We start from the raw sequence: 26,663 nt of genomic DNA, 5'->3' as shown, positions 1-26,663 counted from the left end.
AGCGTGCGCTTGCGTACTGGTAGTAATGGAGGACAAGTCCTCTTAGGGGTAAAATCGGAATTAAGAGCTATCGATATTAAGTCACCAACTGCGCAAGATTTATCGTCCGAAGCTATTTAATAGTGTTGGTAAGTTATCTTGTTTTAAAGGTGTAATTTGACGCCATATTTGTATTGTTTATCATGAATACGTCGTTGACAATGGCAATGGCTAGCTAGCAGACGTTAGCAATAAGATGGCTTGCTAGCTAGATATTTGCTAAATATTATTAACTAGCTGTCATGTAACTAGCTAGCTAGGTATCCATGAATCATGCAGACATTCAGTTAACAATAACTAGCTAGGTATTTAGTTAGCATACATTCTCATTTCTTATGGACGTGTTATTATTTAGCTTGTTTATGTTATGGCACGCATAACATTCGGCTAAAACATTTGCTAACTACAAGTTGATAGCTACTAGCTACTTATCTAAGATAGTTAGCTAACTAGCTACACTTCAGGGTAGGCCGAACAAACTTTAAATAGACGCTGCTCTTGACCAATCAGGTTGCTGCTTTTCTTTTGGTCGAAGGTGTGTCGCACGTTCAAAGGAGAAAATCAACTTCGACCAAACTGTTTCATCCTCTTGTTTACAAAGCTACTCTGTTATCTTATTTACAATCGACCAACAATTTGTAAACACGCTGTAGCCTAACAGTGAGGTCTCACTGGGTGTGTCCAAACAAACCTGTCACACTGTCCAGTCATGAATCAACATTCTGCCCCCCCCCCTTGCATAGATGTCCTTTGTATTAGCTTCCTAACGCATCATCACTGTCTGTTGTTAAAATGTCACAATTCTTGTGATGTTGAAACCTGTTTAATTCTGATCCGAAGGGCCTTCTATTTAGAATGGCGTCCGATTCGGGGCCCCAGACTCCTGGCTCTAAGGGGATCATGACCTTTCACCCCACTGCTGAGGAGTTCCAGAACTTCAGCCGCTACATCGCTTACGTGGAGTCCCAGGGAGCACACAAAGCCGGCTTGGCTAAAGTGAGCATGACACAACCCCTTCTGCCTTGTGAAGATTATTTTCTGATTTGCGTTACCAGGCCTCCAGTTAGGGAAAGCAGCTATGCACAGAAATAAACACATGATGAATACATGTGTTTATACAACTGACCCAAGTTTTTGCGAGTGAAATACTTTACTGTAACTTTGTGATACTAAAACTGACTGTTTTTACAGATCGTGCCACCAAAAGATTGGAAGCCCAGGAAGTCCTATGATGATATAGATGATCTGGTGATCCCGGCTCCCATCCAGCAGGTAGTTACGGGCCAGTCAGGCCTGTTCACCCAGTACAACATCCAGAAGAAGCCCATGACCGTCCGAGAGTTCCGCAAGACGGCCAACAGCGACAAGTGAGTCTGACTGCACCAAACCTGTAACAGCTGTAACAAAGTTGCATAATATATTACACAGTCTATGAATGAGCTATACTGTATTGTGAATTGGTCTGTGATTGGGAAAAGTCACTCTGTGGACATGCTATTTGACTAAGGAAATTATACAGAGAACAAAGTTAATAACATGATTTTAAACAGGGGGTTTGTATGATTTGCTTTATGTTAGTAATTCATGTGTTTCTCAAGATCTCTTGGGATTTTGACAGGCTCTGGCTCACAGGCACTCATTTAAAAACTTTGTTTCTTTCCCCCCCATCATAGGTTCTGCAGTCCTCACTACGCCGACTTTGAGGAGCTGGAGAGGAAGTACTGGAAGAACGTGACCTTTAACTCGCCCATCTATGGTGCAGATGTGAACGGAACACTCTATGACCCTGTGAGTCATTACCAATCCCCCCAGGGGTGTGTTTTACTATTATATGGTGTTTTAAATGTTGACATGGTTTTTAATGTTCCTGGTTATAAGGATGTTGGCTGATGAGAGTGGTGGTTGTCCCACTGGCTATCATAAGGTGAATGCACCAATTTGTATGTCGCTCTGGATAAGAGCGTCTGCTAAATTACGTAAATGTAATGTATTTTGTTGTTGTGTAGACGGACGGTTTTGTAGATTACTTGTAAGTGTTTCTCTCAGAATCATGTGTTGCACCCACAATTTTAATTCACAACCAATCTAGAAGGCTGCAGTGGTTTTGTTTCACTGCAGCGCTGCTGATGATGAAGATAACCATCTCCAGCGACGATAGTTACACTATATATCTTTCTCTCCAGGATGTGACGGATTGGAACATCGGCAAACTGAACACCATCCTGGACACGGTGGAGCATGAGAATGGCATCACCATCGAGGGGGTGAACACACCCTACCTGTACTTTGGCATGTGGAAGACCACTTTCGCCTGGCACACCGAGGACATGGACCTCTACAGCATCAACTACCTACACTTTGGAGCGCCAAAGTCCTGGTAAGTAACAACACTATTAGTCACATACTGGTAATAGGTGTACTGGTGGCTGTGTGTATAAGAGGCAAGTTATTAAGCATCAACATACTGATGATGGTTATGTAAGAGTAGTTTGAGGACTCGTTGTCACATTCGAAAACGACACTCACCAAGTGAAAGAAATGGCAACAATTTTAACGTCAGTGTTATAACAGAAGATAACTGATGATTGCCGTTCTGATATCCTCACAGGTACTGTGTTCCTCCAGAACAGGGAAAAAGAATGGAGCGCTTGGCTCAAGGTGAGATGGATGATAATGTGTGTGACATGTTTTGCCATATTAGAAAACAACAACTGCTTTTTAACTAGCTTTAATCCAACACACTGTTTTCTGACGTTTCTTTTCAGGGTTTTTCCCTGGTAGCCACCAAAATTGCGAAGCCTTCTTGAGGCACAAGATGACCCTCATCTCGCCCTCCATATTAAGGAAATATGGCATTCCATTTGAAAAGGTAAGCCCTCAGCATAGTGATGATTTACAACTTTTTTAACTGCATTTATTGTATACTACCTTAAGACCATGTGTGATTTTATCAACTTATGCTGATCACTTACAGTGGGGAAAAAAAGTATTTAGTCAGCCACCAATTGTGCAAGTTCTCCCACTTAAAAAGATGAGAGGCCTGTAATTTTCATCGTACACGTCAACTATGACAGACAAATTGAGATTTTTTTTCCACAAAATCACATTGTAGGATTTTTAATGAATTTATTTGCAAGTTATGGTGGAAAATAAGTATTTGGTCACCTACAAACAAGCAAGATTTCTGGCTCTCACAGACCTGTAACTTCTTCTTTAAGAGGCTCCTCTGTCCTCCACTCGTTACCTGTATTAATGGCACCTGTTTGAACTTGTTATCAGTATAAAAGACACCTGTCCACAACCTCAAACAGTCACACTCCAAACTCCACTATGGCCAAGACCAAAGAGCTGTCAAAGGACACCAGAAACAAAATTGTAGACCTGCACCAGGCTGGGAAGACTGAATCTGCAATAGGTAAGCAGCTTGGTTTGAAGAAATCAACTGTGGGATTATTAGGAAATGGAAGACATACAAGACCACTGATAATCTCCCTCGATCTGGGGCTCCACGCAAGATCTCACCCCGTGGGGTCAAAATGATCACAAGAACAGTGAGCAAAAATCCCAGAACCACACGGGGGGACCTAGTGAATGACCTGCAGAGAGCTGGGACCAAAGTAACAAAGCCTTCCATCAGTAACACACTACGCCGCCAGGGACTCAAATCCTGCAGTGCCAGACATGTCCCCCTGCTTAAGCCAGTACATGTCCAGGCCCGTCTGAAGTTTGCTAGAGTGCATTTGGATGATCCAGAAGAGGACTGGGAGAATGTCATATGGTCAGATGAACTTTTTGGTAAAAACTCAACTCGTCGTGTTTGGAGGACAAAGAATGCTGAGTTGCATCCAAAGAACACCATACCTACTGTGAAGCATGGGGGTGGAAACATCATGCTTTGGGGCTGTTTTTCTGCAAAGGGACCAGGACAACTGATCCGTGTAAAGGAAAGAATGAATGGGGACATGTATCGTGAGATTTTGAGTGAAAACCTCCTTCCATCAGCAAGGGCATTGAAGATGAAACGTGGCTGGGTCTTTCAGCATGACAATGATCCCAAACACACCGCCCGGGCAACGAAGGAGTGGCTTCATAAGAAGCATTTCAAGGTCCTGGAGTGGCCTAGCCAGTCTCCAGATCTCAACCCCATAGAAAATCTTTGGAGGGAGTTGAAAGTCTGTTGCCCAGCGACAGCCCCAAAACATCACTGCTCTAGAGGAGATCTGCATGGAGGAATGGGCCAAAATACCAGCAACAGTGTGTGAAAACCTTGTGAAGACTTACAGAAAACGTTTGACCTGTGTCATTGCCAACAAAGGGTATATAACAAAGTATTGAGAAACTTTTGTTATTGACCAAATACTTATTTTCCACCATAATTTGCAAATAAATTCATTAAAAATCCTACAATGTGATTTTCTGGATTTTTTTTTCTCATTTTGTCTGTCATAGTTGACGTGTACCTATGATGAATCTTACAGGCCTCTCATATTTTTAAGTGGGAGAACTTGCAGAATTGGTGGCTGACTAAATACTTTTTTTCCCCACTGTATATAAAGCCTTATACAGTGTACAGTATATTGTTTTTTCCTGTCTGTGTTCCAGATCACTCAGGAGCCTGGTGAGTTCATGGTGACATTTCCCTATAGCTACCACGCCGGGTTCAACCATGGCTTCAACTGTGCTGAGTCCACCAACTTTGCCACAGAAAGATGGATTGAGTATGGAAAGCAAGCCATGCTGGTAAGGAAGAGTTTCATTTTCTTTAAGTGCTCCTCGTTTAAACCAAGAACATTGGGGATGTGAATCAGTTAGCTGCCGAAAATACATTTGACCGGTCATGCTTATCGGTCTATAGGTTCATTTGCATAATTTAGTGGAATTAAATTGCCGCGTGTGTATTTTTCATTAGTCGTCATGTATCTTATCAGGAGGAATATCCTATCACCTGTCAGACAGCGCGAGCAGCTCCTCAAAAAGCTGGTACTGGAGTGAAACTTGCTTTTATAAGCCCAGTCATTGCGCAACCAAGAACAATTTTTAATGCAATCACGTGTTTAAAACTGTTTTGATGGCCATGATTAAAAATAGCTACTATTTTTTTTTTTCTTCTGAATCTTAATTCGTAATCAAAGCGCACCTCTGAATTGCCATTTAAGTGCATAGGCTATAGTCAACGGTAGGCAGGGTATCAGCGCGTCACACACTACTTTGCAATGTGAGCTTGAGGCAGTATAATTGTTTGAAACCTGAACGTTTTACTTTACTTCAAATAATGAGGCATGTCTTACCTTGCTTCAAAGTAGACTAGCCAAATAAAGACTTCCTCATGCCAATAACAAGCGTTTCTCTCCTGTTCTATCGGTTTTCATATCAACTTTCTTTCGTTGTCCAGAAGCCAAAGGCACAATCCTAGTCATATTGGCAACCCATCCTAGTTGTTGCTATTAGATTCCCCAGCTTTCTAAGTTTCTAACAGAGATTTTCATCTCTGCCACAAATGGAACCGATTGCATTAGGTGTTTAGAACAATGTTTTCCTGTGAATTGCATTTTGGCAAATGTTTGAAAATTACGTTTTATTAGCTGCTTCATTACAGCAGTTGCATGTTCAATAAAAGGCTATAGCCCTTTGACTGTAAAATGATGGGCTTGCTACTGTTGCATGTTTCCATTTAAGATATCTATTTAAAAAATGTCTGTTCCTTGGATGTATGTATGTATGCGTAATATTTTATGTTGGTAACATCATTTTACTGTTTGGGGAAAAATGTAACCTTTTATTGACCGATTTTTTTATGAGGGTCGGCAGAAAGAGGGAAACTGGGAAAAGACTACTTTTTTATAAATGCTGTCTCGTATAGCTCTCTATTAGACTGACCTTAGTTTATTTACCTCTGGGGGCATTAGTGCATCCCTAGAACTTATACTCCCTACCTCTTGCCTCCAGTGTACATGCAGGAAGGACATGGTGAAGATCTCCATGGATCTGTTCGTGAAGAAGTACCAGCCGGACCGCTACGAGCAGTGGCTGGCGGGGCGGGACACAGGCCCCATCGACCACTCACGGCCCACCCCAGAGGCCAAGGAGTTCCTGGGGGAGGAGCTGGGGATGGACTGCATCTCCCAGGAGCCCTATGGAGAGGAGCTCAACACCAAGGGGGAAAGAAAGAGGTCAGAAGAGATGTTAATTTGAATATTGGTAGAGCGTGCTATAGAGCAGATTGAACAGTATATATGGATGGAAATTCCCATTTTTTAAATGCTTGACATGAAAAATGATTCCAACTTTAATGTTTTATGGCCCACCAGCCCAACACCGAGGATAGGGACCAAGAGGCACCGGGTGTGTCTGGATGTACCTGACAAGGTGGTCCCTAAAGATGAAGAGGAGGCCAGACTAGGCCTCACCACTCAGGGCACGGGAGGAGAGGACTGCACAGATACAGGTAACCTCACTGACAGTTAGGCTGTGTCTTCCTACCTTATTTTCACTATTTAAAACCTATACAATTACACGCAAAATCAACACAGAGGATGCATGGGATGATACATTTGTAAAATTAGGGGGTAACACAAAATAATGTTAGACTGACACTTGTGACTGGATTTAATGCTGGAATCCGCATTAGGGGAAACCGAGCCACTGTTTGTGCCCCAGCACATTTGTCATTGTTTTTGTTTTGTTTATGAAACGAAGGAGAGGAGCGTCCAGCATCATGGTAAAAAAATTTTTGCAATACATACTCTGCTGTTCTATTGCGCGTGCAATGTTGTCCAAAGGGAAAAAACGGTGTTCTTTATAATATAAATAATATGCCATTTAGCAGACGCTTTTATCCAAAGCGACTTACAGTCATGTGTGCATACATTTTTACGAATGGGTGGTCCCGGGGATCGAACCCACTACCCTGGCGTTACAAGCGCCATGCTCTACCAATTTGAAGTAATTTCTTTGTTGTCGTAATATCGCAAACTGGCATGGTGGATTCCAGCTTTCAGCTCCAGTCTCTTTGGAGATGTGGGTTCAAATCCAACCACAGCCAACAAATGTCAAGTGGTTTGAATACAGGCCACTTGTCAAATCAAAGTTTATTGGTTGCGTTCACAGTTAAGCAGGTGTTGCAGCAAAATGCTTATGTTACTAGCTCCTAACAATGCAGTAAAAACTACACAATTCTATTGTAGTAAATGGGTATAGATCTTCTGCCTGGCTGCCCAGACCCAGACTCCTTGCTCCAAGCAAACGCTATGCCATGCCCCCAGATGTTAGTTTCAGTGGAGGCTGGTGGGAGGAGCTATAGGAGGACAGGCTCATTGTAATGGCTGGAATGGTATAAATAGAACGGAGTCCAACATGTGGTTTCTATATGTTTGATACTGTTCCATTTATTCCATTCCAGCAATTACAATGAGACCATAGTCCTATAGCTCCTCCCACCAGCCTCCACTGGTTAGTTTCTTCTCCACAATGAGTTTGGATCTGCGAACACATTCGGGGCCGTCTGATTAGTCCATAAACCGATTGGTTGGCCAGAGCCAGAACACACGTGGGTAAAGCGGCATTTTGAAAATATATCATTGGTTTTGATACTCTGATTGGTTAGACTATCCAATCGCTGATGTCTTTTTGTACAACACCCCTCCTCACCACAAATTACTTCACTGATTGCAGTATCATACTAAAGCATGTAGCGAACGACAGCGCAGCGGAATAATTTAGTGTGAGTCGTCAGAATAATACATCTGCATCACTAATCCACAATGAGACTCAGTGGGTATTTGGAAATGCTATCCCCATTGCTTCTCCTGATACAAATGTTTGTATTTCAGACACACCAGCGAAGGTCACCTTGAGGGAACTGCCTAATGTAAAGACAGACCCTACGAAGGGCAACAGCAGCACAAGCCCTGCTCCACAAAAAGTCACAATCTCCTCCACCAGCAATCACGCAGCGACCGTTTTTGCTCAACCCCAGTCGCACAGAAACAGCCACCTCCCAGTAGGGGCTCCCCCGGCCAGGACCGGTCCTTCCGCTCAGCCTGTCCGAAAGCTGGGGGTGGCCAGCCTGCTCTTCCACAAGACCCAGAGCCCCAAGGAGGCCCTGCAGGTCCACAGCTACGCCCGCGAGAACCAGCAGCCCATTCACCACACCCAGCTCCACGTGCACAGTTACGCCAGGGAGCACCTGCCACGGCACCTCCAAAACCACCTTCAACTCAAGGCCCATCCCCAGCTCCAAGTCAAAGCCGAGCAGCAGGAGTCCCAGGTCCCATCCACCAAAGATGAGCAGATCCAGGCCAAAGCACAGAGTCCCAGTAAGGGAGAACAGGTTGAAACCAAGGCCCAGATCCAAGGCCTCGATAAGTGGCAGCAGCAGCCAGGCGAGGCCCAGGCTTGGGAGGGGAGGTCCGAAGCCAAGGCCCCTAGTAGCCTGGAGCCTATCCAGACCCAAGCACACACCACGACAACCAAGGGGGCTGAGGCAGAGGTCAGGAGGGACAGGCGGAAGGTTTGTTTACCCTCTTTCATGATGCTGTCTTTAGAAGTTATTCATGTTTGGTTATGGTTTTGTAGTGTAGTTTGTGATAATAGTTTAGACTGATATTAGAGGTGAATATGTTAGAGCAAAATGTGAAATTGATGTTTTCACACTTGCCATACTAAAACGGCATTAGATGTGGAAACAACACGAGCCAGCTGATGGTCACTCATCCTCTTCCTGTCTCTTTCCCCAGCAATGTCTTTCCCCCGTACAGGCGGAGTTCACTTTAATCAAGCAGACAAACTTAAGTTTAAGTAAGCCGATGATTTTACATCCAAGTAAACTGACTAACTTAAGTCCAAATAAGCAGACAAACTCAAGTCCAAGTAAGCAGACGGACTGCAAGAGCGTGAAGAGCAAACCACATCCTCTCCTCCGCAAGCTGCCCAAACAGCACCCACTCCTCAGCTCCAGTGAAAACCATGGTGATAATGGTATGTACCTGGTTGTAGTGGGTTATAACAGTATCCCAACAGTATCTATCTCTTTCTCCTCTCTCCTAACCTCCTTCGTTACTCTCTCTCCCCCCTCTATCTTGTAGATGAGCTGTATGTGGATATGGAGGATGAACCAGAGGAGAGGGAGGAGTGGGCCAAGCCCCTGGCCCAGCTGTGGCAGAGCCGACCCGACAACCCCCAGGCGGAGAGATCGTACAACCAGCGCATGGGCCTGCAGGTCCCCTACTGCTCCATCTGCCTGCTCTTCCACACATACGACCAGGTAGAGTGGAGAGGTCCTTGGTCTTTGCCTTATACAGTAGCTGTTGTTCATGGGCCATTAATCCAGCTATTAATGGACCATTAATCCAGCTATTAATGGACCATTAATCCAGCTATTAATGGACCCTTAATCCAGCTGTTAATGGGCCCTTAATCAAGCTATTAATGGGCCCTTAATCCAGCTGTTAATGGGCACTCTATCCAGCTGTTAATGGGCTCTTTATCCAGGTCTTTGAGGGCTATAAAAGTTGTATTGATTTGTAGGATGGAAAAACAAAACAAAAAATTGAGGTGGAAAACAGTTTTTTACTTTGAAATATCTATTTGTTTTTATGTACCTTCTAAAGACATTTAGGCAACAGAAAAGCAATTCAGCCACCAAGCCAGCTGTGCACAATAGTAGTCATAGAAATGACAATTTGACCTTTGCTAATACGTGTCCCTCCTCTCTCCTCTCCAGTCTCTCCAGTCTAGCGGCAACCCCAGCTCCACTCTAAAAGGCCGGCGCGGGGGCAGACAGAGGTCCAAGCCCCTGATCCCGGAGATGTGTTTCAGCACCACCAATGACAAGACGAACAACAGCAGCAGCGATAGCGGCGAGGGCCAACTCTCCACCCCTCACCTGGAGGAGGACGGCACCAGCCTGCTGGTCAGCTGCTCCCAGTGCTGCGTCCGCGTCCACGCCAGTGAGGAACTACAGTTACATTCACAATCACCATGTTTGAAGCCTGTTCGATAGTTCATGTGTTTCATTTGTAATTGAATGTAGTACTCTAGATTTCAATTAATATTAGTTCATTCACACCAGTTGTTAGACAGCACGTTTCCATTGATAATCAATAATATGCTGTTGCTGAAATCCAGTTAATTCACATCAGCAGTCTGTTTAACACCAATGTTTAGAGCAGGTGTGTCAAACATGGCCTGTGGTTTAAGTAAAACATTTTATTTGTATATTTTAGAAGAAAAAAAAATCTCAATCAACATTGAAATGACTAACACCAAATTGAAACTAGTGTAGAAATAATGGACCTGCGTAACAGGACAAATATAAGCAGCCCCCCAAATGATATTATTATAATTATATTATAATTATTATTACATTTATTCTCTTGACTCTGTCCAGCTTGCTAACAGTCATTAAAGCTAGACAGTCTGGGAGCATCAGAAATTCCAAAGCAATTGATGGAGGACTATTCTTTGCTAATTATAACGGCAAGGAAATATAATCAATTTTAAGTGCGGTGAAGACTGATTGTGGCCCGCGGAGCAAAATGAGTTTGACACCCATGGTTTAGAGGACTGTGCATGTGTTTAATGTGTTCCATATGTTTAATGTAATCAATGATATGCTCTCAAGGAATACCAGTTCATTGCAGAGTTCAGCATTGACAATCAATCACCAGCGTTCCAAAATATCCATTCTCATTCATTAACAATGATTTACTGCAATGATGTGCACTTTAATCAATTGATTTGTATGACAAATAAATGCTAAGTGCCTGTGGAACTTCTCATTCACGTCAGTGCCTTAAGTCACCTCTGTCAATAGAAAATGGCCTCTAATGTTTTCCATGTCCGTGTTTTCCTCGTATCCCTCAGGTTGCTATGGAGTGTCTGTTGACCAAGTGTCAGACGATTGGATGTGTGCCCGCTGTGAGGCCAACGCTTTGACTGAGGTCAGTAATGCAATCAAGTACAACTGAAACCATATCACTACAGAAGCTTATCAACACTACATGATCTTAGTCCTACTTCACACACATACTAGCACCATACTGACAATGGAGTGGGATAGGATCATGTTGTAACTCATATGCATTCAAACCCTCCAGAGATTCTAGAACTAAGCTTATTGAAGGAAGAAGGCTGACAACAAGAAAGGATAGCATACAGTGCCTTCAGAAAGTATTCACACCCCTTGCATTTTTCCACATTTTGTTACTGCCTGAATATAAAATGGATTAAATTGAGTTTTTTTTTGTCACTGGCCTACACATAAATGTATATTTCTCCCTTAATGTCAAATTGGAATTATGTTTTTTGAAAGTTTTACAAATTAATTAAAAATGAAAAGCTGAAATGTCTTGCATTAATAAGTATTCAACACCTTTGTTTTTTTCAAGCCTAAATAAGCTCAGGAGTAAAAATGTGCTTAAGTCACAATAAGTTGCATGGACTCACTCTGTGCAATAATAGTGTTTAACATGATTTTTGAATGACTACCTCATCTCTGTACTCTACACACACAATTATCTGTAAGGTCCCGCAGTCGAGCAGTGAATTTCCAACACAGATTCAACCACAAAGACCAGGGACGTTTTCCAATGCCTCACAAAGAAGGGCACCTATTGGTAGATGGGTAAACATATATAAAAAGCAGGTATTGAATATCCCTTTGAGCATAGTGAAGTTATTAATTAGACTTTGGATGGTGTATTAATACACCCAGTCTCTACATAGATACAGGCGCCCTTCCTAACTCAGTTGCCGGATAATTTTTTTAAATTCCAAAACATGCATCCAGTTTGCAACAAGGCACTGAAGTAATAATGGAAAAAAACAATTTGCAAAGCAATTCACTTTTTGCCCTGAATACAAAGTGTTACATTTGGGGCAAATCCAATACAACACATTACTGAGTACAACTTAGTGGCTGCATCATGTTATGGGTATGCTTGTAATCGTTAAGGACTGGGGAGTTTTTCAGGATAAAAAAGAAACGGGATGGAGCTAAGCACAGGCAAAATCCTAGAGGAAAACCTGGATCAGTCTGCTTTCCACCAAACACTAAGAGATTAATTCACCTTTTCAGCAGGACAATAACCTAAAACACACGGCCAAATCTACACTGGAGTTGCTTACCAAGAAGACAGTGAATGTTCCTGAGTGGCCAAGTTACTTTTGACTTCAATCTGCTTGAAGACCTGAAAATGGTTGTCTGGCAATGATCAACAACCAATTTGACAGAGCGCTTCGAGATTTACCCAGAAAGACTCACAGCTGTAATCACTGCCAAAGGTGATTCTATCATGTATTGACTCAGGTGGTTGAATACTTACGTAATCAAGATATTAGTGTTTTATTTCTCATACATTTTTTACAAACGTTACAATTTTTCTTCCACTTTGACATTACAGAGTATTTTGTGTAGATTGTTGACAAAAAATGACAATCCATTTCAATGCCACTTTGTAACACAACAAAATGTGAAAAAGTCAAGGGGTGTGAATACTTTCAGAAGGCACTGTAGAGCCATACATAGAGATATCTGGATGTTAACCCTAGAATTAAGCCTTGAAGAAAGTAGAGGATTCATGTTCAAAAAACAATACACTTCTGAATGTAGAATCAATATAGTCAGAAAATAAAAAGGGTTAGAATGACTGTAGCTAGCGCCTTCTCCAGTTATTTCTCAATAAGGTTATGATATTTGGCACTTGACTCCGTTTTCCCTCTGGGATGACATGTGAACAGAAGCCAGAGTTTAATTGCACAACATAATACCAAATCGTTACATAATTCCTTTGCTGAGCACCACAACAGAGGATAGTGCAAGTCCTATCCTGTACTGAGTCTTACACGCCAAGTCATGAATCATATTTTGGACGCGTAATTCTTGATTAATGGACTATTAGTGAAATTAATTTCTGCCTCAGAATACGCGTACTTGTCAAGCCGTGGAATATGTATCTTTTGGATGAAGTCCCAACTTGTTATAACCAAGTTTAACCGCTAGGTGGCGGTGTTGTCTAAGGGAGAAGTCATGAACATTCCTGCTTTTAACTCTCTGTGGTAGCCAGTGTGTTTGAGCAAAGCCAGGAGCAGAATCTCTGATCTATATCACTTCAGTAATTATTTGGGATGCAAGGTGATTTGTAGATCAGTGATTCTGGGCAGTCCAACTAAGTCCATTTTAAAACATGCACAACGACAGAAGGTATTGACGTAGCTCTTACTTGTGGACATAACCCCTCCAGTCACTGATTGACCAGAGTTAGCTTAATGTCCTAGGTCCACAAAAGTTATGCATTACAAGATACTGGAAAACCCACTGCCAGGCAGCCCAGAGAGGAATGGAAATCGCAGTACTCTGGCCAGCTTTGACACAGACAATGTGGAGAAATGTTTCAAATGAAAAAATAGAACATTCAGGTAATAAATAAATAAATAATGACTTGAAATAATTTAAGTCGGTTAGTATTTGGTATTTTATTAGGATCCCCATTAGCTGTTGTGAAAGCAGCAACTACTCTTCCTGGGGTCCACACAAAACATGAAACATGACATACAGAACATTAATAAACAAAAACAGCTCAAGGATGGAACTACATCATTTATTAACTCACTGGCACCAAGCGGCAAGAACTGGGTATGTTTTTAATGATTCCCAATTAAATAAAATACTATGTAATTACCATTTTACTATGTAATTTACTATATAAATACCACTTAAAGGACTATAACATTAAGTGTATCCAAAATGCTACTGGGGATGATCTGTGTGTCTTGCTCTCCCTCAGGACTGCTGCCTGTGTTCACTGCGAGGGGGAGCTCTACAGAGAGCCAACAACGACAAGTGAGTAAAGTACAGCGATTTGAGGAGCTACCCATTTAATGGGGGCCTCTAGATCTAGGCTAAATATATTTTGTTACACCGACGCTACAACCACTCTAGTCTGGTATTTGGTATTTTATTAGGATCCCCAGTCTGTAGCCAGTGGTCACACTTTACTCTCCCCACTGAATCTAGGACAGTTCAGTAAATGTAAAAGGCAGGGAATGCCTGTAGACCAAGCTAGCCTTATCCTATGTCTAGTCAAGTATCTGTTTCTGTAATGGCTTGTGACAGTGAGGAGCCTGTGCTAGTGTACAGTAAGATGTTTGATATTATGAGGAAGATGTCCTATATAGTATTACAATATATCATACAAACTATTTTTGTCTAGGCTACATGTGATGCAAACATTTTTGTATATAAACAAAATAATAGCCTACCCTTAAAAAATATATAGTTTTTGTGCATATTGTTCGTTATAAATAACGTAATTATGTTGTAAGTTCCTTGAATAGGGGAGTGAAGGCACAGTGGAAACTTTCCCCTGCTGTATTTAGTGTGCTGATCTGTTTCCTGTGACACACACAGGTGGGTGCATGTGCTGTGTGCACTCGTGGTCCTGGAGGCGCGCTTCGTGAACATCGCCGACCGCAGTCCCGTGGACCTCAGTTACATCCCTCTGGCCAGGTTCCAGCTGGTGAGCTACAGTTCCTAAATGGTCACAGTCAGGACCACAACAGCACCACAACACTACTTCTACGCAGGGCCTAAAATTAACACCTGCCGAATGCGGGTAGATTTTGGCATTGGTGGGTAAGATGTCTATTTCCCCAGCCACGTTGGCGGGTGGTCTGGGCTCCACAGGGTGAGCATTTCACTCGCATTTGGGAATACAAATAGTAAAGAATGATCACATTTATATTAAAATAAATGCTGCATTAGCTGTTTTCAAAGTATTTCTGCCATTTTGTTTCATAGCTGGTATATTTTATTGCACAAAGTCAAAGAACTACGAATCCTATATAGGCTATTACACCTCGCGCTGCAATGCTGGGGGCTGTGCGCACGTGAAGAGCTGAGTGAAACATTCATTTTTAGAAGTGCAGCACATAGGCATAACAATCTACTGAAGTGAGACTTTGTCCTTGTGTTTCTTGGCTATTTACATTGTTTTGTTCACAAGCTAGGTTGTTTTTCTATGTTTGAGTTTCATCTGCTAGGGAAGACAATGCATCTACTAGTCATATACAATCTCACAGGCACAAACATGATTGGAGTCACGTTACCACAGTAACATCTGGCCCTTAAAGGGGCAGGTGAACATTTGTCTCATCTATGATATTTTGGTTAAAAAACAGGTCACATTTTTTTTATTAAACAATATACCACATTAATTCTTACTAGTAATACATTTATTGTTTTAGAAACATTACAAAGCATGCTCATCCGTTTTTGTCTGTTGTGTTGGTTTAATTTTAGCAGAAAATATATATATTTTGGCTGGTAAACAATCTGAGTGGCTGGTAGATGTTTTAATCTACCTGCCACTGGCTGGTGGACCAAAACGTTATTTTAGGCCCTGCTTCTGTGTATCGACTTCCTGTCATTTCATTTTCATGGTTGAGTCATTTAAGTGGTTTTCTCAACTGTTTAGAGATGCAGAATTCAAGTTCGCTATAGACTTTTCTCATCTGAGCTTATGACTGTTTTCCATATGATGGGTATTGTACACTTGGTTCCATTTTTCATACAAATATTTGCCTGTACTGGCGCCATTTAGTAATATTTTTATTTTATTAGGATCCCTATTAGCTACTGTTAAAGCAGCAGCTACTTTTCCTGGGGTACACATGAAACATAAAACATGACATAATACAGGACATTAATAGACGAGTACATCAGAAGGACAGAACTACATACATTTAAAATAAGAATACACACATTCATACGTTTATTCCTTAACATTCCATGCACCATATACTCGTAATAATCATCAATGTTAATGGCTAAACTGCAGCCATTCAGGTTTTCTCATACATTCTCTACTGCTTTCTCTAAGCCAGCTCTGATAGCCTGATCCCACAGACACCAGTGTTCTGTAAACACCAGAGAAGAATCACATCAGGAAGTCACACACTGTTTAACAAGGTCTGTGTCCTTGGTCGTTCAGTCTGACATCAATACTGTGTATAATCATGTGGCGATCCACCGAGGTCGTTGACTCCTGCTCAGTTCCCCTGACGTGAACAGAGCCACATATCACACATACGATCAGAAATAGCCGGCTCATTCATACAGTTTCACTATCCTGCTAATATGAAACAAACAAAACAGTGTGTCATATGGAACTTCACCAAGGGTCCTTCACTCCCATTCAGTTCACGAAGTGAACAGAACAATTCGTCATATGGGCCTTCACCTGAGTCCTTCACCCCCCAAATAGGCCTATCAAACAGAGTTTCCTCCAGCTAAGGCTTCCCCTCAGCAACCATGAACAGTGCCTCATATGGAGCTTCACATTTTACATTTACGTCATTTAGCAGACGCTCTTATCCAGAGCGACTTACAGTTAGTGCATACATTATTCTTTTTTTATTTTTCATACTGGCCCCCCGTGGGAATCGAACCCACTACCCTGGCGTTGCAAACGCCATGCTCTACCAACTGAGCTACCTCCCTGCCGGCCATTCCCTCCCCTACCCTGGACGACGCTGGGCCAATTGTGCGCCGCCCCATTGGTCTCCCGGTTGCGGCTAGCTACAGCAGAGCCTGGATTCGAACCAGGATCTCTAGTGGCACAGCTAGCACTGCGATGCAGTGCCTTAGACCACTGCGCCACTCGGGAGACCAAGGGTCTATGTTGGTGGGTCAGTCTGTTTTCATGGCTGTCACTTCTTACTCTTCTTACTGACCAATTCTGTGATTGCTGTGTTTGTCCATTTTGGTCTACAGTGAGGAAGTCGACTCTATGTATTTATTGGAGTCATATTCTAAACTGGACTGGGAACAACAGAAAATGTGGCATCTGGGAGCTTGAAACAGTGAAAAAGGAACGTTGTAATTTCCTCCATGCCCTCGTCTCCTTCCCCCTCCCCTCTGTTTCTTTCCCTCGCTTTTCCCCAACCTCCCTCTCTTCCTACTCCTCCCACTGGTGCTCCTCCTCTTCTTCCTCGCCCTCCCTCCTTACTCTCATCTCCCCCTCTTCCCTGTTACTGCCTCTTCCCTCCTACCTTTTCACCTCCCCCTCTCTCCTCCCCCTCTCCTCTCTCTCTCCTCCCCCTCTCCTCTCTCTCTTCTCCACCTTCTCCTCTTCACCCCCTACAGAAGTGTTTCTACTGTAAGCGGCGGGTGAAGAAGGATGTTGGCTGCTGTGTTCAGTGTTCCCATGGCCGCTGCACAACTGCCTTCCACCCCACCTGTGCCCAGGCGGCCGGCCAGCTCATGCAGCCCGACGACTGGCCCTTCATCGTCCACGTCACCTGCTACAGGCACAAGTCACCAGTCCTGCCAGAGGTAGCTTCTACGGGGGGTAAACTTGGTTCAGGGAAGCATTGCATCACATGTTTGTAGAAGGTTATATAAGTGTTTTCTGACTCTTTTTGTCCCAAAGAGCAACTATTATCATAGAAATAACTGCTGCACATAGGTTTACCTCTGCATATTACATTTCTTGGCATTTGTTATTGCCGACACCATCAATTGGTTAATAGATGTTATTATTTGAATAGCAGACATTACCTGTATCTTAGTTGTCAGGTTGGAAGCCAGTTTGACGCCAGACTAGGCGAAAAAGGTCAAATCATGCTTCCTTAATAAAATGTTGAGCAACAACAACAGAAACCACAAAACCAGAGACCCTGTGGCCATATAGGAACATGGCTTCCCATCCCCTAGAGTGAGAACTGGCAAGCCCAAGCAGGTACAGATAATTCGTCATGCAACATGATGAAAGATCACTGTGAGTCTTGGTCCTGATTCCTGTTGTGAGCAATGTGTCAATGACATACTCACCTGGTGTAGAGTTACTGTTGTGGGTTAGCCTGTCAGTTAGATTCGATTTCTTGGGTTTGTATACAGTCATGTAGCCTTGGCCAGTGTTTACCAACTCCAGTCTGCGAGTACCCCCAACAGCACACATTTTTATTGTAGTGTTGGCATCTGGCTATCTGATAGTGATGGCGTCTGGCAGTGTTGGTGTCTGACTGTCTGGCAGTGTTGGTGTCTGACTGTCTGGCAGTGTTGGTGTCTGACTGTCTGGCAGTGTTGGTGTCTGACTGTCTGGCAGTGTTGGCGTCTGGCAGTGTTGGCGTCTGACTGTCTGGCAGTGTTGGCGTCTGACTGTCTGGCAGTGTTGGTGTCTGACTGTCTGGCAGTGTTGGCGTCTGACTGTCTGGCAGTGTTGGCGTCTGGCAGTGTTGGCGTCTGACTGTCTGGCAGTGTTGGCGTCTGACTGTCTGGCAGTGTTGGCGTCTGACTGTCTGGCAGTGTTGGCTTCTGACTGTATGGCAGTGTTGGCTTCTGACTGTATGGCAGTGTTGGCGTCTGACTGTCTGGCAGTGTTGGCGTCTGACTGTCTGGCAGTGTTGGCTTCTGACTGTAAGTCGCTTTGGGTAAAACTATCTGCTAAAAAGCATATATTATTATTCAACTAATCATCAGGCCCTCAATGAGTTGTTGAATCAGGTGAGTTTGTCTGGGGCTATAACAAAAATGTGTACTGTTGAGGGACTGGAGTTGGAGACACTGGTTTAGGCCATTGGTTGAATAATCTACAGCACGTGTCAAACTCATTCCACGGAGGGCCGAGTGTCAATGAGTTTGACACCCCTGATCTATAGCCATTCTTCTCTACACTGTATTCAACTGGATTTATCCCCTCTGGGGCAATACGAAAGGCAAGTCAGGTTACAAATACCAATCCTACACATATAACATAGTATAAAGACAACACATTCTGATTCCCATACATTATACAGACATCACAATGAGTGTATATGTGTACTGTATAAAAAGCTGTATCTATAAACGATTGCATGTTCTAGACGGTTTATGTTTATTTTATACTAAAACTCCCATAATTGGAGACGGTTGGAACAGAGCGAAGAGCAACACTTCTGCTCTGATGTAGTCAGTCAGTCTGTCTGCAGCAGGCTGCACACTATTTCCTCTAACGGGCCGCAGGGGCTCTCTGGCTTTTGTCGAAGCTCAGTGCTTTAATTAGCTAGTTGGGGAGGGGAAATGTATTTTATAGTTGAACAGAAGACATGCGTGCGGAGACAGAACTAATCTTCAGTGAAATGCAAATGAATGTTCTCTGAATGTTGTTTTTTTTCTTCACCGATAGCGTATGCATTGTCTAGATTTAAATACCTCGGCTGAATTAACTTCAAAATAAGCTGTTGGATGTCACACGTGACCAGAACAATTCACCACTACTTAAATAGCTTTTATGAATCCACCTTAGTTTGCATTTATTTCCTCTTACCAAATGTAATGTATTATTCAATTGAAAATATACTCTGTGTTATCTTTATGGTCATCTGTTTATGGTGCTTTATCGAGTGGTATAATAATTGTAGGCTAATGCTTTAATCACCCAGCATAATAAGGGGGCATGCAAGATTTTAGTTCTAAACTGAGTTAACCGAGGGCTTATGCATTGTCTGGTTTTTAATACTTTAGCTGAGTTAACTTTAAAAGCATATTTATATATAGATATATAATACAGTACCAGTCAAAGGTTTGGACACACCTACTCATTCAAGGGTTTTTCTTTATTTTTACTATTTTCTACACTGTAGAATAATAGTGAAGACATCAAAACTATGAAAAAACACATATGGAATCATGTAGTAACTAAAGAAGTTTTAAACAAATCAAAATAGCCACCCTTTGCCTTGATGACAGCTTTGCACACTCTTGGCATTCTCTCAATCAGCTTCACCTGAGTTCCCACATGCTGAGCACTTGTTGGCTCCTTTTTCTTCACTCTGCGGTCCGACTCATCCCAAACCATCTCAATTGGGTTGAGGTCGGGGGATTGTGGAGGCCAGGTCATCTTATGCAGCACTCCATCACTCTCCTTCTTGATAAAATAGCTATTACACAGCCTGGAGGTGTGTTGGGTCATTGTCCTGTTGAAAAACAAATGATAGTCCCACTAAGCCCAAACCAGATGGGATGGCGTATCGCTGTAGAATGCTGTGGTAGCCATGCTGGTTAAGTGTGCCTTGAATTCTAAATAAATCACAGACCGTGTCACCAGCAAAGCACCATCACACCACCTCCTCCATGCTTTACGGTGGGAACTACACATGCGGAGATCATCCGTTCACCCACACCGCGTCTCACAAAGACACAGTGGTTTGAACCAAAAATCTCAAATTTGGACTCCAGACCAAAGGACACCTTTCCACCGGTCTAATGTCCGTTGCTTGTGTTTCTTGGCCCAAGCAGGTCTCTTCTTCTTATTGGTGTCCGTTAGTAGTGGTTTCTTTGCAGCAATTCGACCATGAAGGCCTGATTCTCACACAGTCCCCTCTGAACAGTTGATGTTGAGATGTGTCTGTGACTTGAACTCAGTTAAGCATTTATTTGGGCTGCAATTTCTGAGGCTGGTAACTCTAATGAACTTATCCTCTGCAGCAGAGGTAACTCTGGGTCTTCCATTCCTGTGGCAGTCCTCATGAGAGCCAGTTAAATAATAGTGCTTGATGGTTTTTGCGAATGCAATTGAAGAAACATTAAAAGTTCTTGAAATGTTCCATATTGACTGACCTTTGACTGTTCTTGCCATAATATGGACTTGGTCTTTTACCAAATAGGGCTATCAACTGTATACCCCCCCCCACACCTTGTCACAACACAACTGATTGGCTCAAACGTATTCAGAAGGAAAGAAATTCCACAAATTAACTTTTAACAAGGCACACCTGTTAATTGAAATGCATTCCAGGTACCTCATGAAGCTGGTTGAGAGAATGCCAAGAGTGTGCAAAGCTGTCAATATTACATTTTATTTATCTAAATGTATGGCTCTTAAAAGGAGAAGTTGTTAGATGTTAACAAAGGAGTAGCTTTTACAGGTCCACATTCCTCCACATTCCTTCGCTTTTACGGGTCCATATTCTTTTTCACGTTGTCTTGTCTTTATGGTCATCCATTTACAGTGATGTATGGCGTGTTAGATTTTTGACCTCACCTCCTAGCGTTTGGTTTTTGACCTCTTACCTCCTAGCGCAATAAGGCGGCCATGCGAGAGCTGGAGGTGGGCCAGCAGGTTATATGTAAGCAGAAAAATGGCCGCTACTACCAGTGTGAGGTGCTGGAGCTGACCACCGCCACCTTCTACGAGGTTGTCTTCCACGACGGTTCCTACAGTGACAACCTCTTCCCTGAGCACATCGAGGTGAGTAAACTTATAACTGTATCGTTGGTTGCATGTGACAGCCACAAGTCCTGAAGTTCTATCTGGGGGGAACAGCAGAAGACACATCTATGTTGATTGCTGTAACAAATGGATAATACAGTTGAATTGTGTTGACAGTTTTGCCTGAAACATTTCCTTTCTAAATGTTGTATTACAATGAGGAGCCTTAATGCAGCAGTGTCAATAGATCAGTCTGCTTTTATAAGTGCAAACCGTGGCCTACAGTGGTATGGCAAAAGCAGTGGTAGTATTGATCATAGAAATTGACCAATCCTAAAAAGTGAAAATCAATCCAGTCGTGCTGTGGGCTATATTGACTGGCTTTAATGGCCCTGGTGTATTTAACTGTGGTTCACTGACCTATGATGGCTCTTGTCTACGGTTTGGTTTCAGAACCGGGACTGCGTCAAGCTGGGCCCGCCAGCAGTAGGCGACATGGTGCAGGTGCGCTGGACGGACAATCTGCTGTATGGGGCCAAGTTTGTCGCATCGCACTCCATCCCCATGTACCAGGTAATAGGGACCACATTAACTTCCTCAATTCAACCACATTCAGGCTGTGCGCCATTGTTAGGCGCGGGTTGACTCATAACCTGCGGTTATATCAGCGGGGCGGGCGAGTGTAGAATCATTAAATATTGGATGGATGAAGGGTGGGTGGCGGACAGGGTGAATAAAAATAAATTGTAAAAAAATCCATGTGTATATAATTCTTGTGCAATTCATATCTATAGGCTACATTGAGGTTTTTCTTTCATTCTTTTTATCTGGCATTAGTATGTACGTTTCAGGGCCTAACTGTACATGCGCCAAATAGGCTACACAAATGTTTTTGTTTCAGCTACTCTGTTAAGATGTCACGGGATCTGGCAGTCTAACTTAGGAGGGTTTGATCACATATAAAAAATAAGGTGCAAAATTAAGGTTTTATTTACAAGTGCACTCCAGTGAAAATAGTGCAGGTGAATATTTACAAAAGTGGCTCGGAATTAGTCCAGAAATGACGTTCTGGTTCCTATTGCAGTCAACAAAAGACAAAAAGGACAAAATGTCAAAATAGAGAACAATAGCACGCAGTAGCAACCAAACGGCTACCAAAGGCAAAACGCATTTAAGCCTATAACAGGCCAAGAAAACTCATGTAACTAAGAATTTGTTTAGAGAACTTAGCAACACATGTTACCTTAACAGCAGCTTACATACCCACAATAGCCAAGCACACCCAGTTGGAGAGAAACCATACCAATGCGCACTTTAAGCGGATATATGGATAGATCATCATTATAGACACTAAAAGGAAATCAAATAGACAGACATTTGCATTTTATACATTTTAGGCATTTAGCAGATGCTCTTATCCAGAGTGACTTACAGGAGGAATTAAGGTTATTAAGGGACTTGTTCAGTCGACCTGTCCAAATTCACATAGAAATGTGACTTATAGATCTTTCATTCCCATTGAAAAAAGTCAAAGAAGCGGTAGATATGTTCTATGTGTGCTATTTCTATGCTTCCCATTCTGACGTTTCGTTTTTTGAGTCTTTTACTTTAGGTTTTGTACACCTGCTTCAGCTGAAAGTACAATATTTTTGATTATGGAAAATATATTTCTCTGTGGTTTAGATGGTACAATGATTCTCTACACAATGACTGTTTGTTTTACATTTTAGTCATTTAGCAGACGCTCTTATCCGGAGCGACTTACAGTTAGTTAGTGCATACAATTGTTTAGTTTTTTCATACTGGCCCCTGTGGGAATCGAACCCACAACCCTGGCGTTGCAAGCGCCATGCTCTACCAACTGAGCTACAGGGGACGGGTTTTGTCACATAAACTAAAATTAGGCGACCTATTAGAATTTTAGCAACCAGGGAATGGAGGTTACTGGTTAAGTTACTGGTTAAGCAATACAATGGATCATTGTCAGAATATAGTATGAATCCCAAACGGGACTAACTAATGCAATGACGGATTGCGTGAAATACAGAGAGGTGTGGCGTGCGCGCACTGGTAACACTGCACTCCCTACACCGACGGAGCTCTCAAACCAATGGAGGAGCAATTTCTTATCAGTGCACCTATTACAATGAGTGAAACTCGTACATTTTTATTTTATAAACAAAGAAATGTGTTCCCTCTAATGGCACAAACGAATGGTGCACTCATAAGTTTAATGCAACTGCAGTAATGCAGTTAATAGAAATGGAAATGTTTGTAGGCTACTTGGTGCACATGGGGAATGTAGTAGAATGGTGGTTCGACGTGATGAGAGAACATTAGAGCTTGCATCGTCACTGTTCAATAGGCCTTAATATCCAATGAATAAACAAATGGCCTAAACGTTGAAGAAAAACGTAAATGTTTAATGTTCAAGAGAAAAAAGGGGAACTGTACAGAGCATTTTTTATATTTGTGGGTTGGGGTCTGGTGTAGGCGTCACTTTTAGTCTGCGGTTGCGGACCACTAGCATGCCAACCAGGTTCAGGCTGCGCTCTTACCACATTCAGCCCACACTAACAGATTCAGGGGGTTGACGTTTACAGAGAAATCATGGGTGGGTTTTGGTAATTGGGTTAGCAAGGACAACTGTTCTGAAAACACATCAAAGAATCATGTGGTCCTCCACGGTTTCAAGAGAAACTGTGGGTGGGTTTGTGCAATTGGTTTAGCAAGTACAACTGTTCTGAAAACACATCAATCATGTGGTCCTCCACTGTACTGATTTGCTTGTTTAGTTTTTTTCTTTCATGTAAAAGATTTTTCCTTCTTGCTACTCTTTTCACATACTAGTTAACATATGTGACATACATTTCATACCGCTTTATACACTTTGTTCCATGTGACCAGGAAAACCCCAGGCCCTAAGTATGGTGCTTTTAAAGGGATAGTTCACTTTTTACTTCCGTAGGGTGTTTTTGATATAAGGTGACTGAGGTACTTTGTTAAGTAACGTTGAATGGAAGCCTGTTTCTGCGTGACTTGTCATTGTTTCGCCACGCTGACGTCCTCATTGTTTTTTTGTGTGGACTCAGATGGAGTTTGAGGACGGGTCGTTGCTGTCTGCTAAGAGGGAAGATGTCTACAGTCTAGACGAGGAGCTGCCCAAACGAGTCAAGTCCCGAATGGTGAGACGCGTCTCTACCAATGTTCCTTAATCCAAACTGATTTATATGAGATTAGGTGATATGAAATGAAATCATGCATAATTTCTATTTAATTTTTTAAGAATATTGGATTCGGTCCATGTTTATAATGCCAATCTATGTAAATGTATTTCTTCAATTCTAGCTATGTAAATGTATTTCTTCCATTTATAATACTATGTTAATAGGGCTTACTTAACTCATAGATAACTGGACGCTAATTTACTCATGGCCTGTCTCTCTCTCGCTCCTTCAGTCCAAGGCGTCAGACATGCGCTTCGACGGGATCTTCACAGAGAAGGAGGTCAAGCAGGGCTCCAAGAGACAGCGAGTCATCAACTCCCGTTACAGAGAGGACTACATCGAGCCTCTCATATACAGAGCTTTGATGGAGTAACCCTCCTCCTCTACTTACTTATGAACTCACCACACACCCAGAGATGGGGGCATCTCCGGGGCACCCACAGCCTGGACAAGTGGCTCCAACCCTGGGTACTATTAGGAACAAACTCCCTCTCTGGGTGTGGAAGGCTTCCATGCCCCTGGGGCATTTTTTAAAACCACGGCTGGGACTTTAGGGGAGTTTCGGTTCTTTATGAAACCCCCCTTCTTATTTCTGTGAATGGTTGCTTCCTCCTCCTTCACTGTCCATTTTAGACGATAGGAACCATCAATGAGTTAAGGTGGAATAGGAACAGCATTTCAGTTCTGCATTATGTCATACTCTCATCTGACAACTTGCTGAGCCGGCATTCTAACCTTGAGCTTTACCCATCCAAAAGCATTAATTTGACATTTTTACATAACAAACATGAAAGATGAAAAATGGTATTTCACAATGCAGGCCATAATTCAATACGATTTTAAATAACATGCTGTTAACTGATTATTACAACAAATCTGAAGTGCTTTATAAACTTAGCAATACATACATTTTACGGACTTCATATTATCTCCAATAGGAATGTGCAGGTTTGATTTAGTCTACTGTGACCATGGGAGGATGATGGACGTCAGCAGTGTTTTCTTATTGGGTTCAGTTTAGCTTTACAACTTTGAAACCTTTTGGATTTATTGCATTTAATTTATGTCTGTTGTGCAAGTTTGAGAACACAACTGTTTGTTACCACAGCTCACTGCGCTTACAATCTCTGAAAATCCCCAAGATGTATTTATATTTGTTATGTGGATAGGTGTTTGGGCGCACATTGGTTCTCATTTCTTGAAAAGTTGTTAATATTTTTGTTTTATTGCCATCCCATGTTGTATTGGTAGTGTGTGTATGCCAAGGTGGGTCAAGTTACTTGTTTCGCTAAAATGCACTTAACTACTCCCCCCTGTTAGGTGGCTGTTAAGTCCAGGTACATTATTTATATCTGAACGTTCCAAAACGTTGCGTCCTGCTGAACGCGTCCCTGGTCAGTTACAGCCTAGGTGTAGACCAGTTGATGTGTGGCCTTATCACAACCAATGATGCAACAACGTCAGAATGGTTTGTTTAAAATATATTTTCATATCATTAGATGACTGTTTATCCTTCTCATGCTTTGTCGACATTCCTTGTTGTTGACATGAATCGTTCGTGTTTGGATAGTGTTGTATATGTAGCTCATTTTTAAGTATCTCAGGAGGACTCACACACACCCTTACCACCTCTTGACCCACACCTCTCAAGTTTTGTTGCCATGGCTACTGTTTGAAGCGCATGGAGTCATTTGGTATGTGAGTGGGAAACATCAACTCTGTGCATTACATTTGTAAACATCAACTGTTGCAGTAAAGACCGGACTGAGAAAGAGAGCTATTTTTCACGTCTCTTGTTTGCTGTCCCCTGCTATACACTAATCTCAAACATCCTGTCAGGCATACTTCACTTGAATAAGGTCCTATTTATTTTTATTTATTTTACCTTTATTTAACTAGGCAAGTCAGTTAAGAACAAATTCTTATTTACAATGATGGCCTACACCGGCCAAAACCGGACGACGCTGGGCCAATTGTGCGACGCCCTGTGGGACTCCCAATCACAGCCGGTTGTGATACAGCCTGGAATCTAACCAGGGGGTCTGTAGTGACGCCTCAAGCACTGAGATGAAGTGCCTTAGACCACTGCGCCACTCGGGAGCTGTAGCTCAGGGATCATCAACTAAATTCAGCTGCGGGACGATATTTTTTTCTTGAGCGGATGTTCAGGGGGCCGGCACATATTTACAAATATAACTTGTAGACTGCA

The 26,663-nt window shown here is 42.5% G+C and overlaps 1 protein-coding gene across 3 annotated transcripts; it reads left to right on the top strand.

The window, feature by feature from the left end:
* LOC121580749 (lysine-specific demethylase 4A-like) lies at positions 1-26,230 on the top strand. 3 transcript variants are annotated; one of them, XM_045224678.1, is made up of 22 exons: positions 1-128; positions 894-1,035; positions 1,231-1,406; positions 1,713-1,827; positions 2,223-2,416; positions 2,648-2,697; positions 2,805-2,908; positions 4,642-4,779; positions 5,986-6,209; positions 6,348-6,484; positions 7,869-8,548; positions 8,775-9,015; positions 9,123-9,301; positions 9,761-9,986; positions 10,903-10,979; positions 13,824-13,879; positions 14,447-14,555; positions 17,183-17,371; positions 21,096-21,266; positions 21,681-21,800; positions 24,320-24,412; positions 24,687-26,230. In XM_045224678.1, exons 2-22 carry the CDS (start codon positions 895-897, stop codon positions 24,825-24,827), a joined length of 3,561 nt encoding a protein of 1,186 aa, XP_045080613.1. In that variant the 5' UTR covers positions 1-128; position 894; the 3' UTR covers positions 24,828-26,230. The 3 variants fall into 3 exon arrangements, with proteins under 3 accessions (XP_045080613.1, XP_041751700.2, XP_045080612.1); XM_041895766.2 differs by having other exon boundaries at positions 880-1,035; positions 8,892-9,015; XM_045224677.1 differs by having other exon boundaries at positions 880-1,035.
* The last annotated feature ends 433 nt before the right edge of the window (positions 26,231-26,663 follow it).

This window comes from Coregonus clupeaformis, chromosome 14 (genome assembly GCF_020615455.1).
Source record: "Coregonus clupeaformis isolate EN_2021a chromosome 14, ASM2061545v1, whole genome shotgun sequence".
NCBI classification, from domain to species: domain Eukaryota; kingdom Metazoa; phylum Chordata; class Actinopteri; order Salmoniformes; family Salmonidae; genus Coregonus; species Coregonus clupeaformis.
The sequence above is the reverse complement of the archived record's forward strand: the minus strand, read 5'-3'. Positions and strand labels throughout refer to the sequence as shown.